This window comes from Anomaloglossus baeobatrachus, chromosome 8, assembly GCF_048569485.1.
Source record: "Anomaloglossus baeobatrachus isolate aAnoBae1 chromosome 8, aAnoBae1.hap1, whole genome shotgun sequence".
In the NCBI taxonomy this organism is placed as follows: domain Eukaryota; kingdom Metazoa; phylum Chordata; class Amphibia; order Anura; family Aromobatidae; genus Anomaloglossus; species Anomaloglossus baeobatrachus.
Genome location: NC_134360.1, coordinates 191,643,810 through 191,659,605, shown reverse-complemented (window position 1 = coordinate 191,659,605; position 15,796 = coordinate 191,643,810). Strand labels below are relative to the sequence as shown.

General features: G+C 48.5%; 1 protein-coding gene across 2 annotated transcripts in view; it reads right to left on the bottom strand.

Moving 5' to 3' along the window:
• CDC7 (cell division cycle 7) overlaps positions 1-15,796 on the bottom strand; it is a 160,934-nt gene that overhangs the window by 102,659 nt on the left and 42,479 nt on the right. Inside the window, exons 5-7 of one of the 2 annotated variants that reach the window (XM_075321029.1) lie at positions 6,016-6,158; positions 4,627-4,852; positions 4,082-4,177 (exon numbers count right to left, since the gene is read on the bottom strand). In XM_075321029.1, the coding sequence (XP_075177144.1) occupies positions 4,082-4,177; positions 4,627-4,852; positions 6,016-6,158 (465 nt within the window). Of the gene's footprint in view, positions 1-4,081; positions 4,180-4,626; positions 4,853-6,015; positions 6,159-15,796 lie in introns of both variants that reach the window. The other variant, XM_075321030.1, reaches the window with a different exon arrangement.

Here is a 15,796-nt window from a genome sequence, read left to right as displayed (position 1 = left end):
GAGCTGAGAGTCATGAGGAGACCGCCTTGGTAGCGGTTCCTCCGGCTGCCTTCCTTGGGCGTGATTGAGCCCGGCCGGAATCTGAGCCCGTCTGAGGTTTTGTAGCCCTTTTGCACGAGGACAATTGGGACCTGCCCAAGCTTGGGAAGGACCGAAACCTCGACTGTACTTTTAGGACAGCATTAATAGGGTAAGTCGCAGTGCAGACATTGCGGAGTTACGGACGCCTCTGCGGTACAGATGTACATGTGCTCAAGGCCAGCTGCGCAAGAACAGCTGAAAAGGTTAGGTTGCCTATACGGCTGTGAATGCCGGAGCAACCGACACGCCGATAGCCTCCTAGACAGATTTCAACCAGAGTCCATCTGTCTGTGAATGGCATCTTTAAGTGAAGCCCCATCTCCAGTGCAACTATGGCTCTAGACGCAAGCCTGGAGATTGGAGAATCCACCTTTGGACCCTGGGTCCAGCGCTTGACCACGTCAGGGGAAAAGGGATAACGTGTATCTTAAAAAACGTTTGGAGAAGACGCTTATCTGGTAAGCGTGGTGTTTCTGGACTGCTTCTCTGAAGTCAGCGTGGCCAGAAAAATACTCAATATCCGTTTGAGATACTGAAAAGGGACTTCTCCTGCTGTGAAGCTGACTCCTCCACTGGGGGAGCTGAGGGAGAAAGATCCAACCTTCCATTGATGGACGCTATAGGATCATTCCGTATGGCGTTACCATCCGGTGTATCCGGATTGATAGCGATGTCAGGATCAAAGTCCTGGAGAGCTGCCTTATCATACAGAGAGTCCTCCTGGGACCCCCCCGTTCCAAATGAGGTTGGTCAGGAAGATTGCCCATGGCCTGTCTGGACTGCAAGTCTCTATCTTATGACAATATATCTGTCGAAACTGCAACTCCGTCCCTGTCCTTGGACAGGGATGACAGGTGGTTTCTTTGGCCACGACTAGTAGAGACCCCGGCAGACGAAGTGCTAGAGACCCCGGCAGACGAAGTGCTACAGGGGAGCATGCACACAATGGGACGGTGTCATGAACAGCATCCCATGTAGTAAAAACAGCACTGAAAATCTGTGTTGCTTTTTTGCCGCTGCCGACTAGCCATCTAGAAGTATATAGCCAAGATTGGTGACCGTACAGTGCAATGTATAGCATACAAGCATAAAGTACAAATGAACACTGCAGCACAAGCAATACAAGCAGCATAGAAGCCTGTGCCCTGGCACCTCTGCTCTTCTGCTGCTGTAGACTAGTCATCTAGGGGAATATAGCCCAGAAGAGTGACCATACAGTGCAATGTATAGCATACAAGCACAAGTACAAATGCACACTGCAGCCCATGCAATACAAGCAGCATAGAAAAAAACCTGTGCCCCAGCACCCTTGGTTTTCTGCTGCTGTAGTCTAGCCATTCCAGGAGAATATAGCTAAGACTAGCGACTGTACAGTGCAGTGTATAGCATACAAGCATAAACACAAATGAACACTTCAGTACGTGCAATACAAGCAGCCTAGAAAGCCTGTGCCTTAGCACACCTGCTTTCCTGCTGCTGATGTGTCGCTCTCCAAGCGGGCATATAGCGACCTATGCAGTTAAAATACACATGTACACACTGCAGTATATATTGGGGTCAGCACTATGTGTGCCGCTTACCGCCCGCCTATAAGCGGGTGTATGGTCGCCACCGTCCTGCCTGGTTGCCGAAAGTCCGAGCTCGGACTGCAGTAATGGCTGCCGGCGTCTTCCCCAGCTCGTGTGAGGAGGGGCGGGCCGTGGGCGTGCCCCAAGTCAGAGCGGGAATCCGGCGTCCGACAGTGTGCAGTGAGAGGGCTGGAGCATGTAAATAAGGCTCCAGCCCTCGGCGCTGCTGATTGCTCAGCGTCTGTCCCCTTCCCTGAGTGACAGGGAGGGGGCGGGAACGAAGCGGCACTAGGCCGCAGAAGCCGGGGACTGGATTTATAAGCGCCGCCGCCGTAAAAGCGCGGTCGGCGCCCAGTCCCCGGCGAACTACAAGTCCCAGCCGCGCCGCCGCTCCCGGAGCGTCCGGCGCGGTAGTTCCCAATACACAAAGTCACTCAGCAAAGCTGCAGTGACTGTAACCCTTTACTGTCCCCGGCGCACTAGCACACCCAGCAAGTCTGGAGTGTGCTGTGCCTGTGTGTACGGGGACACAGAGTACCTGTAATGGTGCAGGGCCATGTCCCTGAACGGTACTCCAGCTCCGTATCCAGCAGGTTCAAATGGGTCTGTGGATGGAGCCCGGCGTCAGAGCTTTGAGGCCGGCAGGATCCCACTTCCTCAGAGCCCCCCAGGGGGATGTGGAAGGAAAGCAGCATGTGGGCTCCAGCCTCCGTACCAGCAATAGGTACCTCAACCTTACAACACCATCAACGGGTGAGAAGGGAGCATGCTGGGGGCCCTATATGGGCCCTCTTTTCTTCCATCCGAAATAGTCAGCAGCTACTGCTGACTAAAATCTGTGGAGCTATGCATGGATGTCTGACCTCCTTCGCACAAAGCTTGAAAACTGGAGAACCCGTGATACCACGGGGGGGTATAGCCAGAAGGGGAGGGGCCTTGCACTTTTTAGTGTAGTGCTTTGTGTGGCCTCCGGAGGCAGTAGCTATACCCAATCGTCTGGGTCTCCCAATAGAGCGCTGAAGAAATACTCAAAATACTCACCGCACACACTTCCGGTTCCGTACATCCACCACGCTCTAACCCACTCTTGCAGTCCACACAAACGCACACAAGCACGCACAAACACACACATTACAGTATTATGCTCACCTTACCTTCCATCGCCGACCTAATGGTTCTTGTAGTTCGCCGGTACATCGCGACGAGGGAGGAATCCTCACGGCGAACTACAAGAACCATGAGGCCGGCGATGGAACAGAAGGTAAGGTGAGCATAATGTGTACCTTCTTGTTCCATCGCCGGCCTCCTGGGTCCTGTAGTTCGCCGGTATAGGATGTGTATCGGCATTCGGCAAGCATCCAGACGAGGCAGGAACTTCCCCTGTCAGCCGCTACTCAAAGGCAGCGCGCTGGCCAATCAGAGGCAAGAGGCTCCTGCATTTGACGTCAGCGCTCTCGCAGCGGAAGTTCCTCCCTCGTCGTGATGGTTACCAGATACACATCCCGCAGCAGTGAACAGCAAGTCCCAGGAGACCGGCGGTGGAACGGAAGGTAAGGTAAGGTGAGCATAGTGTGTGTGTGTGTGTGTGTGTGTGTGTGTGTGTGTGTGTGTGTGTGTGTGTGTGTGTGTGTGTGTGTGTGCAGAAGGGCACAATAGGGCACCAGGATGGGACATTTAAGAAGTTGTGGAACAAATTGTCTGCATTGCAATGATTTCCTATGGTAAATTTTGCATCGCTAGATGAGTAACTTGGTTAACAAGCACACTCCCAGAACAGATTGTTCTCATTAACCAAGGTTCCACTGTATATTTCAGCTCCTGCCCCCACAGCATTCCTGTACTGTACAGACACCTAAAAAAAGGCAATAACTGCTTATTAAAGGGGCTATCCACTACTAGAATAACCCCTTCCATTTGCACCAGGGAAAAACAAAGCCTATACATCCCTTCCCATGCCAGCGCTTTTCCAGAGGTGTCTGGGCTCGTTGTGACATCACGTGACCCCCACATCAAAATCAGTGCTTCCTTCCTTCTCTCAGAATGAGTTAATGAACAGCGCTCACTTCTTGTTGATTGTTCGTTTGGGGAGAAGGTAGGGCGTCAGAAGCCATTGCAAATTGGACAAGTGGCTCATGAGACGTCACAACCCCATGTGAACCCCCGACACAGCGAGCCACGGCACTGCTGGAACAGCACCTGCACAGGGGTGTGTTTATTATTTTACCTGGGGGAAACAGGTGGAATCAGAAAGGGTTATCCTAGTAGCCATCAAACCCTTAAGCATCAATGGATTGAACAAAGAAATAAAAAAAAAAAAAAAGCCTACAAGATTGGGAGATTGGACATAAAAACCAACAAATAAATTTTAAATCCTTCTATAAAAAAACGTTAAATTTTGGCATGCTATGGCTTTTACTTTGAGTTGAACTTACTTTTTCAGCACTGACTTCATGAATGACAGCACCATGAACATTAAAATTCCTCTCTCCAAACACAGACCTTTGCAATGATCCGCCAAGCAATCCCTCCTAGAAAAACCATCCAAACAGAGCATAATAAGAACTATATCTATGACACTTCACCGAAGATAACATATTTAGGGAGTGAAATAAAATAAGAACAGCTGCATGCATGATTTAGGCGCATAAACCCTTTCCATGTGCAAGAAGAACACTGTCTAGACAGAGTAATAAACATCATAACAAGCAACATCATCACAAACAGCGGCTGGAACAGACAGTACTTCTACAAATGCAGACAGATTGAGAAGGGAGGACTTTGCACTGTTACACTTTTAATGACAAATAATCCACAGCTGCCCAAAAAGAGAATTAACTGGCAGTGGTGACAATGATGGGAGAAAGGGGGAAAACAAAAGAACAATAAACATGCAAACAATTTGCAACTAGGTATGGAGGATTATTAATTGGTTTTGATTTCCAGCTTACAGAAAAGAAGGAAAAAAATAACTTAGAACCTTTCCACTTTTTCCTGGATTTATCTGTGAATGTGACCAATATCTTTTAACAGACTGTTTTGTTGAGGAAGGAAGAACTACTTCTCTAGGTACTGGTATATTTCCTGAGTTTGTATGAAGGTGACTTTGTGAGCAACTCCCCTGTTTTTTGGTATGGAGGACTTTAAGAAGTTCTATTTGAGTATCTGGTGTTCCCTGGGCCAATCCAAAATCTACCAGTGCATACCTACAGGGAAAAAAAAAAAAAAAAATGCATATGATTGTTAAAGTATATTTTACAATACAGGGAAACCTTGGTTTACGAGTAACCCGGTTTGCAAGCATTTCGCTATACGAGCAAAGCTTGCTGTAAATTTGTAACTCAGTTTACGAGCAAATACTCACCGTACACACTTCTGGTTACGTACTTTAAGGCCCTGTGCGCACTAAAGACTTTATTAGCGGCGTTTGTGCAGAAAACGCTGTGACATTGCACCCCAGCAATGTCTATGGGTTTTCAGAAGTGCTGTCCGCACACAGCGTTTTTTTGTAGCTGCGTTTTTGTGGTGACCGCAAAAACGCATGTCAATTATTTCTGCGTTTTTCACCGCGATTTTCACTCATTGAATGCAGTGCACAAAAACGCAGCCAAAAACGCAGTGAAGAAAAAAAAACAAAAAAAAAAAAAAAAACACAAAAACACACCCGCGGTAAAAACGGGTGCATTTTTTGAAGACAAAAACGCACAAAAAATGCAGCGTGAAAAAAAAAAAAAACAAAAAAAAAACCACACCTAGTGCGCACATAGCCTAACCGCGCTCTGACCCGCTCTTGCATTACGCACAAACACACATCATATGCTCACCTTGCCTTCCATTCCATCGCCGGCCTCATGGTTCTTGTAGTTCGCCGGTAGAGGATGTGTATCTGGTAACCATCGCGACGATGGAGGAACTTCCGCTGTCAGACGCTACTCAAAGGCAGCACGCAGACCAATCAGAGGCAAGCGGCTCATGCCTTTGACGCCAGCACTCTGGCAGAGGAAACTCCGGCATCGGTTGCGATGGTTACCCGATACACATCCTGTACCAGCGAACTACAAGAACCATGAGGCCGACGATGGAACGGAAGGTAAGGTGAGCATAGTTGTGTGTGCATGCTTGTGTGTATTTGTGCATATGTGTAATGGCACAATAGGGGACCAGGATGGGACATTGAACAAGTTGTGGAATGAATTGTCTGAGCTTGCATTATTTCCTAAGGGAAATTTTGCTTTGCTAGACGAGTAACTTGGTTTACAAGCGCACTCCCAGAATAGATTATGCTCGTAAACCAAGGTTCCACTGTATATGAAAAAGTTATTCTGTACAAGACTCGCCGTTTAGACGGATATAAACTAGACGCACTTACTTTTTTAGTAGTCTGTTGTACAAAAAGTTACTCGGTTTGATATCTCGGTGAACAATGCCAAAATGGTGGATACGTTTCAGAGCTTTGAACAAGTTGTACATGTATTCCTTCACTTCCTGAAAGCTTAATGAATGCAAAACATCCTGTAAAAGGAAAAAAAAAAAAAAACAAAAACGTTTTTGTTAACCCCTTAACAAAATGTGACATATGTTCACAAACATGGGGAGGGGGGAGCGATACAGTGTGTGCTGAGGAGCTAACATCACTCCATACAAGTCCCGTTCTACAGCAAGCTCCTGCCTTAATCACGTGCATAGCACTGTCATTCTTGGAGGAAAAAAATAAAATTTAAAAGCAGTTAAATTGCTGAACGTACCCTAAAATGGTATCGTGAAAAACCTACAGCTCACAACATAAACAGGAACCTCTCATGTCACTGCAGACAACTGAATCCTCACAGCACGCCGTCAGGACACTCTGGTGCTTTCGACTAGAGCAAGTCCGCAATTTCCATACTTCCAGACACTTATGGACTAGACGTGTGTAGCCTCGCTTAATACGTATAGTCAAACACATAACCGCTTGCTCCTGCCATCGGAGAATCCCGACAGTGCACGCTGTGAGTATCTAAGAGTCTGCAGGCAGTCACTTATTAAACATTGTAAGAACTAAACCTCAGTGTCAGAATTGGGGGAGGGGCGGGGGGTTTCAACCCACTTGGAAATTTTTCTTTACCATAAGATGTACTGAAAAGCTGGAACATGAAGGGTTTGATCCATAAAGGATACTGAACAAAACAAGTCTTCACAGAGCCATATAGGCAAAAAACTTTAAGTTATGGCATTCGAAAAACAAAAGGTAAAAAACTGTGGACTTTTTTTTTATCCTGCGTGCTGCTCCGTAGTTTTATTGGTACCATTACATGTAATATTTTATCTCTATTGCTTTTTTTTTTTTATGGAGTTGGGTGTGTTCGAAAAACACAATTTTAGTGTTTCAATTTGTTTTTTTTTTCGTTTCAGTGTTAAAGGGGTTATCCGGCTTCTTTGACATTTTTTTTTTATTTCCCTATTGGGCTACATTGGGGCAGGTAAGTAGATAGAGACCACTTACCTGCCCTGCTGTGAGCCCCTCTCCCCCGGCTCAGAGCGGTCATGTGACCGCTCCTGCCGCGATTTTGCTGCTTCCGGTCACTTCATGTCTACATGGGCAGGGCCATGTTGACATGCAAATGTGGAACAGCATGTCGCCTCCCTGCTGGGTGTCTATAGTGCGAGGAGTCACCGCCCCCTTCCCTGCACCCTCCCACACATTCCCCCGCACCTCCAGTAACCTCCCCCTGCACTGCTGTGGGGTCCGTGACCTGGGGGCGGGGCCTGGCGGCGGCTGCCGTGGTGTCAGCGCCAGTACCGCGCCCCCTGCCCAGGATCGCACATTCAAATGTACCGGCATCACAGATCACCGATTCCGGTATATTTGAAAGTGCTGATGAGAAGCAGCGCAGCGCTGCTTCTCATCACTGTCCCTCCCGCTGTCTGTGCTCTCTGCAGCACAGCGGTGACGTCACTACTGTGCTGAAGAGAGCACAGACAGCGCACGAACGTGCAGGAGCGGCGGGGACCGAGGACAGGTGAGTATGTACTCCACATGTGTTCCCGATGGGGATGGGGGGGTTGCAGAGCCATGTGTGTGCGTGTGCAGAGCCATATGTGTGCGTGTGAGGTGCAGAGCCATATGTGTGCGTGTGCAGAGCCATGTGTGTGCGTGTACGGTGCAGAGCCATGTGTGTGCGTGTGCAGAGCCATATGTGTGCGGTGCAGAGCCATATGTGTGCGTGTGCGGTACAGAGCCATATGTGTGCGTGTGCAGAGCCATGTGTGTGCGTGTACGGTGCAGAGCCATGTGTGTGCAGAGCCATATGTGTGCGGTACAGAGCCATATGTGTGCGTGTGCAGAGCCATGTGTGTACGGTGCAGAGCCATGTGTGTGCGTGTGCAGAGCCATATGTGTGCGGTACAGAGCCATGTGTGTGCGTGTACGGTGCAGAGCCATGTGTGTGCGTGTGCAGAGCCATATGTGTGCGGTACAGAGCCATATGTGTGCGTGTACGGTGCAGAGCCATGTGTGTGCGTGTGCAGAGCCATATGTGTGCGGTACAGAGCCATGTGTGTGCGTGTGCAAAGCCATGTGTGTGCGTGTGAGGTGCAGAGCCATATGTGTGCGTGTGCAGAGCCATGTGTGTGCGTGTACGGTGCAGAGCCATGTGTGTGCGTGTGCAGAGCCATATGTGTGCGTGTGCGGTACAGAGCCATATGTGTGCGTGTGCAGAGCCATGTGTGTGCGTGTACGGTGCAGAGCCATGTGTGTGCGTGTGCAGAGCCATATGTGTGCGTGTGCGGTACAGAGCCATGTGTGTGCGTGTGCAGAGCCATGTGTGTGCGTGTGCAAAGCCATATGTGTGCGTGTGCGGTACAGAGCCATATGTGTGCGTGTGCAGAGCCATGTGTGTGCGTGTACGGTGCAGAGCCATGTGTGTGCGTGTGCAGAGCCATATGTGTGCGGTGCAGAGCCATATGTGTGCGGTGCAGAGCCATATGTGTGCGTGTGCGGTACAGAGCCATATGTGTGCGTGTACGGTGCAGAGCCATATGTGTGCGTGTGCAGAGCCATATGTGTGCGTGTACGGTGTAGAGCCATGTGTGTGCGTGTGCAGAGCCATATGTGTGCGTGTGCTGTACAGAGCCATATGTGTGCGTGTGCAGAGCCATGTGTGTGCGTGTACGGTGCAGAGCCATGTGTGTGCGTGTGCAGAGCCATATGTGTGCGTGTGCGGTACAGAGCCATATGTGTGCGTGTGCAGAGCCATATGTGTGAGTGTGCAGAGCCATATGTGTGAGTGTGCGGTACAGAGCCATATGTGTGCGTGTGCGGTACAGAGCCATATGTGTGCGTGTGCGGTACAGAGCCATATGTGCGTGTGCAGAGCCATGTGTGTGCGTGTACGGTGCAGAGCCATGTGTGTGCGTGTGCAGAGCCATGTGTGTGCGTGTACGGTGCAGAGCCATGTGTGTGCGGTACACAGCCCGATGTGGGGCTGTTATTTGCAATGCTGTAGTGATACCAGGTCAGGTGCTGGGGAAGAATACTGACAGGGAATGTGTGTGCAGAGGGCGGGCAGGGGGCGAGGCTGGACACTGAGGCTGGGCGGTGACAGCTCTGACTGAGGTTTTGCACAGGAAGTGGTCATGTTTGCTGGAGCTGAATGTAAACAAGAAGCTGCAGAGAATAAAGGGATAATTCAAGAGGAACAAAAGTTAGAAAACAAAAAATAACAATGTAGGGGTGATTTATATGACAATACAGCACAGATTAGCTTAACAAAAATTTTTGAGTTTATGTCGGACAACCCCTTTAACAGTACAGGTTAAATGATGTTACAATTTGACCTTCAGGAAACCCCTGATCTCCCCCCCCCCCTTCCCTGGTACTTAATTGCCACTATCACAATTGATTGGGGCATACAAGAGGATAAACGTTCACAATAGTAATGAGCCGAAGTTATACAGCTGGTACCTGAGAGTAACAGATTCTGAGCCTGTTCCATATAGCGATGTTGCAGCTTCACTATAGATATATAAGGCTTTTTAACACATTGTTAGGCCCTGTGCGCACTAGAAAATGGAATTTTCTTAAGAAAATTTCACACCCTCTGAAAGATTACCGCACCTGCGGCAAAACAAAAGCAGCAAACCGCACCCGAAAACCGCATGCGGTTTTGCCGCGGGTTGGTACGTTTTTATGCCTTTAATGCAAAAAAAAAAAAAAAAAAATTATAAAATATATATATATATTTTTTTTTACCTGCATATTATTTATTATATATATATATATATATATATATATATATATATATATATATATATATATATATATATATATATATATATATAATAAAAGCAGGTAAAAAAAATGTATATATATATATATATATATATATATATATATATATATATATATATATATATATATATATATATATATATATAATTTTTTTTACCTGCTTTTATTATATATATATATATATATATATATATATATATATATATATATATATATATATATATATATATATATATATATATATATATATATATATATATATATAATAAATATATTCACTTCCTTCTTGATAGATAGATAGACGGATAGATATTACAGCTTTATTTCTGATGTATGCGTTTCGCCCCCAACAGCATTTCTCATACAGCAGTGACCCTGTGGGACCTTGGGTCTAGTTCTCGCAGGGTCACTGCCGGTCGATGACGTCACTATTACCGCTTGTGATGCCCTTTAGTTCTTGTGAGCGGTAATGTGTTGACATCACCGACCGTGAGAAATGTCCTGGAGTTACCCCTACAGCCTCATTCACAGGGCTCCATTGAGTACAATGTCTCAGACGCCACTGGATCAGTATGCAAGCGTCGTGGGACCTTGTGTGGATTACGCCGGACCTGGAGGGGTATTTGGGGTTTTTAATAACGTGGTGAAAGAGGGGGATTTTTTGTGTTTTATGTCAAATAAAGGATTTTTCGGTGTGTGTGTTTATTTACTGTCACCACAATTTAGTGATGGCGTGTCAGACGCTGCCACTACTAATCTTGGACTTAGTGGCAGCTATGGGCTACCATTAACTCCTTATTACCCCGATTGCCACCGCATCACGGCAATCGGGAAGAGCCGGTGACACGCCGGGACTGTCACATAATGGATGCAACGTTCTCGGGGCAGCTGCTTGCTGATATTCTTGATTTCCTCTTCCTGTCCTAATGACATTACTTCCTTGCAAAAAGCAGGGTAGTGATGATCACTATGTCCCAAAAAACGCAAAATGCCGCGGGAATAATGCAGGGAAACGCACATAATTTGCTACCTGCGTTATTCCCTGCGGTATTTCATGATTACATTACAGTCAATGGGTTAAAATACCGCAGGTATCAGCAGAAAAGTGACATGCACATTCTGTTTGCTGCAGAAAACATGCAGCAAGACCAGTTGGTAAAAAAAAACGCAGTGTGCGCACAGCATATTTTTTTTTTTTTAATTTACCATAGGTTTTGCTGGGGGAAGGACTGCAGAAAGGTTATGAACATTTTGTGCAACAAAACCGCGGTAAAAACCACAGCGTGCGCACAGGGCCTTATAAGGGATTTCCCGGGACTAAACTGGTTGCCCATCAGTAAGATACGTCATCAATACAAGATTGATGGCAGACAATTGGTATCCCTGATAATCAGCTGAAATCGGTTGTCGTCTGATATATGCAATTAAAGCTGGGTTTACACACAAACTTTCTAGCGATCCCACCAGCGATCCCAACCTAGCCGGGATCGCTACAAAGTCTCTGGTGAGCTGTCAAACAGGCAAACCTGGCCAACGACGCAACAGCGATCCGGACCTGCAGAGCGACCTAGCTGGTTGTTGGGGACGTTGTCAAGCAGCTTTTTGAAAGGGAAGTCGCTGTAAAGTCCCCTTTACACACTGAAACTTTCTAGCGATGCATGCTGCACAGCGGGAAACAAAGGACCTAAGAATGGTCCTGAACGATTTGTAGCGATCACAACTTCACAGCAGGGGCCAGGTCGCTGATGTGTTTCACACACTGCAATGTCGCTGTAACGTCACAAAACCGGTGACGTTACAGCGATGTCGTTTGAGATGTTGCAGTGTGTAAAGCCACCTTTACAGGTAATAGCCCAGCAGCCCTGTATAATTGTGCACTTAAAAAGAAGATAACCTCAAGTACTGAAGATAGTTTAGTGGCCTTTGTGCAGAGCTGCCCTGTTCTAACCTGTACATTGCTTTTATATGGTAATTGTCAATTCAGATTTCACATGATAGGTGGGGATACCGGGTCTAGGATGCCCACCAATCCCATGTTGATTGACTATCCTACAGATCAGTCATCGATTGTCCAAAATTAAACACTTAAGCGAGTCGTGTACTCGTCGCTAGGTTTCATGAAATTGTTTAATTAAAATGGTGGCGGTTGTTAATCGTTTCCGTGGCATCACACGTTGCTCCGTGTGACACCACGGGAACGATGAGCAGCAGCTTTACCTGCATCCCACGGCACCCGCCGGCTTAAAGGGGTGGTTCACCCATTTTTTTATTTTCTGTATGAGCTATACTTACCTTTCTAGGCGTCTTCTCCATTGCCTTCTGTTTCCAGTTCTGGCACTGAGCGGCGCTATCCTGCACGCTCAGTGCTAGTCACATGACCCCCTGGAGCTGTGGCCGCCGGCATCCTCTGACGTCCCGGCATTTCCGGGCTCTCAAACAAGACGGGTACATCACAGGATGCCGGCGCCACTCAGATTGAGTGACAGGGCTGTGGGCGGTGACTACCGCACGTCACAGCCCAGCATCGAGGGGAGGAGCCGGAGGACGTCACTGTGGAGCCGGCGTCCTGCAGAGAGGCTGAGACACGGGGCGCCAGGGTGCAGTACAGCGGGGGGTCTTTAGCTGAATCCCCCCCTGCACGTAAGTATGTGCTCACACTGTCCACCTGCCCGCTCTGCTGCGATGTCAGGAGAGCGGCCGGTGTCGGGCAGTGTGATCGTGTGCTCCTCCCAGCAGCAAGACACTGGCAGGCATGTGCTCTGCCATCTGTCCTGCTGCATGGGACCAACTGTCTGCACTGCCTGCACCACAAGTCACAGAGTGGAGACAGTTGGTGACAGAGCACCTCTGCCCCCCCCCCCTGTTCTTTCCCCACTCTCTTCTCCCCCTCCCCTCTTCCCCCTCTTCTCTGCCCCCCTCTTATCCCTCTCTCCCCTCTTATCCCTCTCTCCCCTCCCCTCTCTTTTCCCTCGCTCTCTTCCCCCCTCGCTCTCTTTTCCTCCCCCTGCGCTCTCTTTTCCTCCCCCCTGCGCTCACTTTTCCTCCCCCCTGCGCTCACTTTTCCTCCCCCCTGCGCTCACTTTTCCTCCCCCCTGCGCTCACTTTTCCTCCCCGCTCGCTCTCTTTTCCTCCCCGCTCGCTCTCTTTTCCTCCCCGCTCGCTCTCTTTTCCTCCCCGCTCGCTCTCTTCTCCCCCCCGCTCGCTCTCTTCCCCCCCCCCGCTCACTCTCTTTTCCTCCCCCCTGCGCTCTCTTTTCCTCCCCCCTGCGCTCTCTTTTTTTCCTCCCGCGCTCTTTCCCCCCCGCGCTCTCTTTTTTCCCCCCCGCGCTCTCTTTGTTCCCCCCCTCGCTCTCTTTTCCTCCCCCCTCGCTCTCTTTTCCTCCCCCCTCGCTCTCTTTTCCTCCCCCCTCGCTCTTTTTTCCTCCCCCCTCGCTCTCTTTTCCTCCCCCCTCGCTCTCTTTTCCTCCCCCCTCGCTCTCTTTTCCTCCCCCCTCGCTCTTTTCCTCCCCCCTCGCTCTCTTTCCCTCCCCCCTCGCTCTCTTTCCCCCCCCGCTCGCTCTCTTTCCCCCCCCGCTCGCTCTCTTTCCCCCCCCGCTCGCTTTCTTTCCCCCCCCCCCCCTCGCTCGCTCTCTTTTCCCTCGCTCTCTCCTGGCATGGTCAGTACAGAAATCTCTCCATCGTGGAGGGGCGAGAGGGAGTAATAAACATGGAGTCCCTACTGTGTCTGTGTATTTATTTCTAATAAAGTATTTTTCTCTGTGTGGTCTTTTTTTTTTTAACCCTTTATTGGAGATTCTTAATGGCCAGGTCAACCTTGGCCTGACATTTAGAATCTCGGGCTTTATACCAGCGGGTAAAACATAGCTGGTATTAACCCCTTATTACCCAGCGTGCCACCTGCCACCAGGGCCACTGGAAGAGTTGGATACAGCGCCAGAAGATGGCGCTTCTATAAAAGCGCCATTTTCTGGGGCGGCTGTGGACTGCAATTCGCAGCGGGGGGCCCAGAAAGTTTGGGCACCCTTCACTGCGGATTCCAATCCCCAGCTGCCTAGTTGTACCTGGCTGGACTCAAAAATTCGGCGAAGCCCATGTCATTTTTTTTTTTAATTATTTCATGAAATTCATGAAATAAAAAAAAAAAAAAAAAAAAAGGGCTTCTCTATCTTTGGTTCCCAGCCGGGTACAACTAGGCAGCTGGGGGTTGGGGGCAGCCCGTAGCTGCCTGCTGTACCTGGCTAGCATACAAAAATATGGCGAAGCCCACGTCATTTTCTTAAAAACGTTTTCAGGGAAAAACCTTTATAAAAAAAAAAAAAAAATGCTTCCCTGCATTTCTATTGCCAGTGAAAGTAACACCAAGCAGCGGGGGCTAGCAGCCAGTAGCTGCTTTGGTTACCCTTAGCAACAGAAAATGCAGCGGGAGCCCACAAACAATGTGATTTTTTTTATTTTTTATTTTTAATTAATTTTTTTTTAAAAAAAACGGCATGGGCTTCGCCCATCGAGCACCAGTGCATTTTACTGCTCAATTCATCCCAAGTAATCAGATGACTCCAGTGTCGGCCGATTACTTGTTCTGTGTCCCCCTGCATCCATCGCAGCGTGTACGGGCTGTGAGGTCAGCGGAGTGGAGACAGTGACATGCTCTGCTCTGACACATAGTGTGCTGCATGTCACTAGCTTTCTCCACTCTGGCACTTGTAGTGCAGGTGACCGGATGCTGCATGTCACGTTTTTGCCGCGATTTGGTGCCTTTTTTGCTGCGTTTTTGCTCACTGCGTTTTTAATCAGTGCACAATGCCATTAAAGATTGTTGATGAAAAAAATAAAAAAGGTCTGATGTCATTTCCTTATTCAAAATGTATATTATCAGCTAGCCCTAAGCCCGAAATTCATGGCGCCACGCCAATATTAGACATGGCCACCATGAATTTCTAGTAATGATAAAAAAAAAAAACAAAAAACACAACACACAGAAAAATATTTTTATTAGAAATAAAACACAACACAATTAGTGACTCCATCTTTATTGAAATAAACCCCCCTCCGCAGTAATCCTGGGTCAGGGTCCCGCGCCGTCCAATCCGGATCCAATATCATCTGATCGGTTTGCTGGAAGGAAGGCAAAGCGATCAGATGATGTGTCAGGATAAAGGATGTGAATCACATCATACATCAGCTGATTGTATAAAAGCCGATTATACAATCAGCTGATGCATCAGTGCAAAAAAAAAAAAAAAATAAATAAATACTCACGTCTGTGCTGATTACCGGCAGCTCCTGCAGCGGAGTCTGATCCTGGCCCATCACTGCAGGAGCTGCCGGCTATCAGCTGATGAAGTCCCCTGACGGCAGGATCAGCTGATAGCCGGCCGGGCAAGAAAAAGCCGGCGAGACTACGATCAGCTGATGCGTCAGGTGACTGCATCAGGTGATCCACGGCCAGGTCCTGCAAGCTTCGTGCGTGCCCCGGGGAGACTGCACACAGCCGAAGCGGCGGGACCGAGACAGGGGCTGGAAGCAGGCATGGCACCGGGACCCTGCAGACAGGTGAGTATGACATACACACACACACACACACACATACACACTCACTCACACACTGTATATACACACACACACACACTGTATATACGCACACACACACTGTATATACACGCGCACACACTTTCTTCCCCTGGCTGTGCAGAGCTGCTGTATCTGTGATTTCTCTGAGTGCACATCCACTGGGAAGAGGCAGGGAGGAGGGTTTGGGTGGGAGCAGAGTGGGTGTATTAGACACAATGGGTGTGTTAGATAAGCCAGACACCGCCCTAGAGCCACAAAGAATTCTGGGACTTGTAGGAACTGAACACAGGAAGTCAGAGGAGAGATTAACC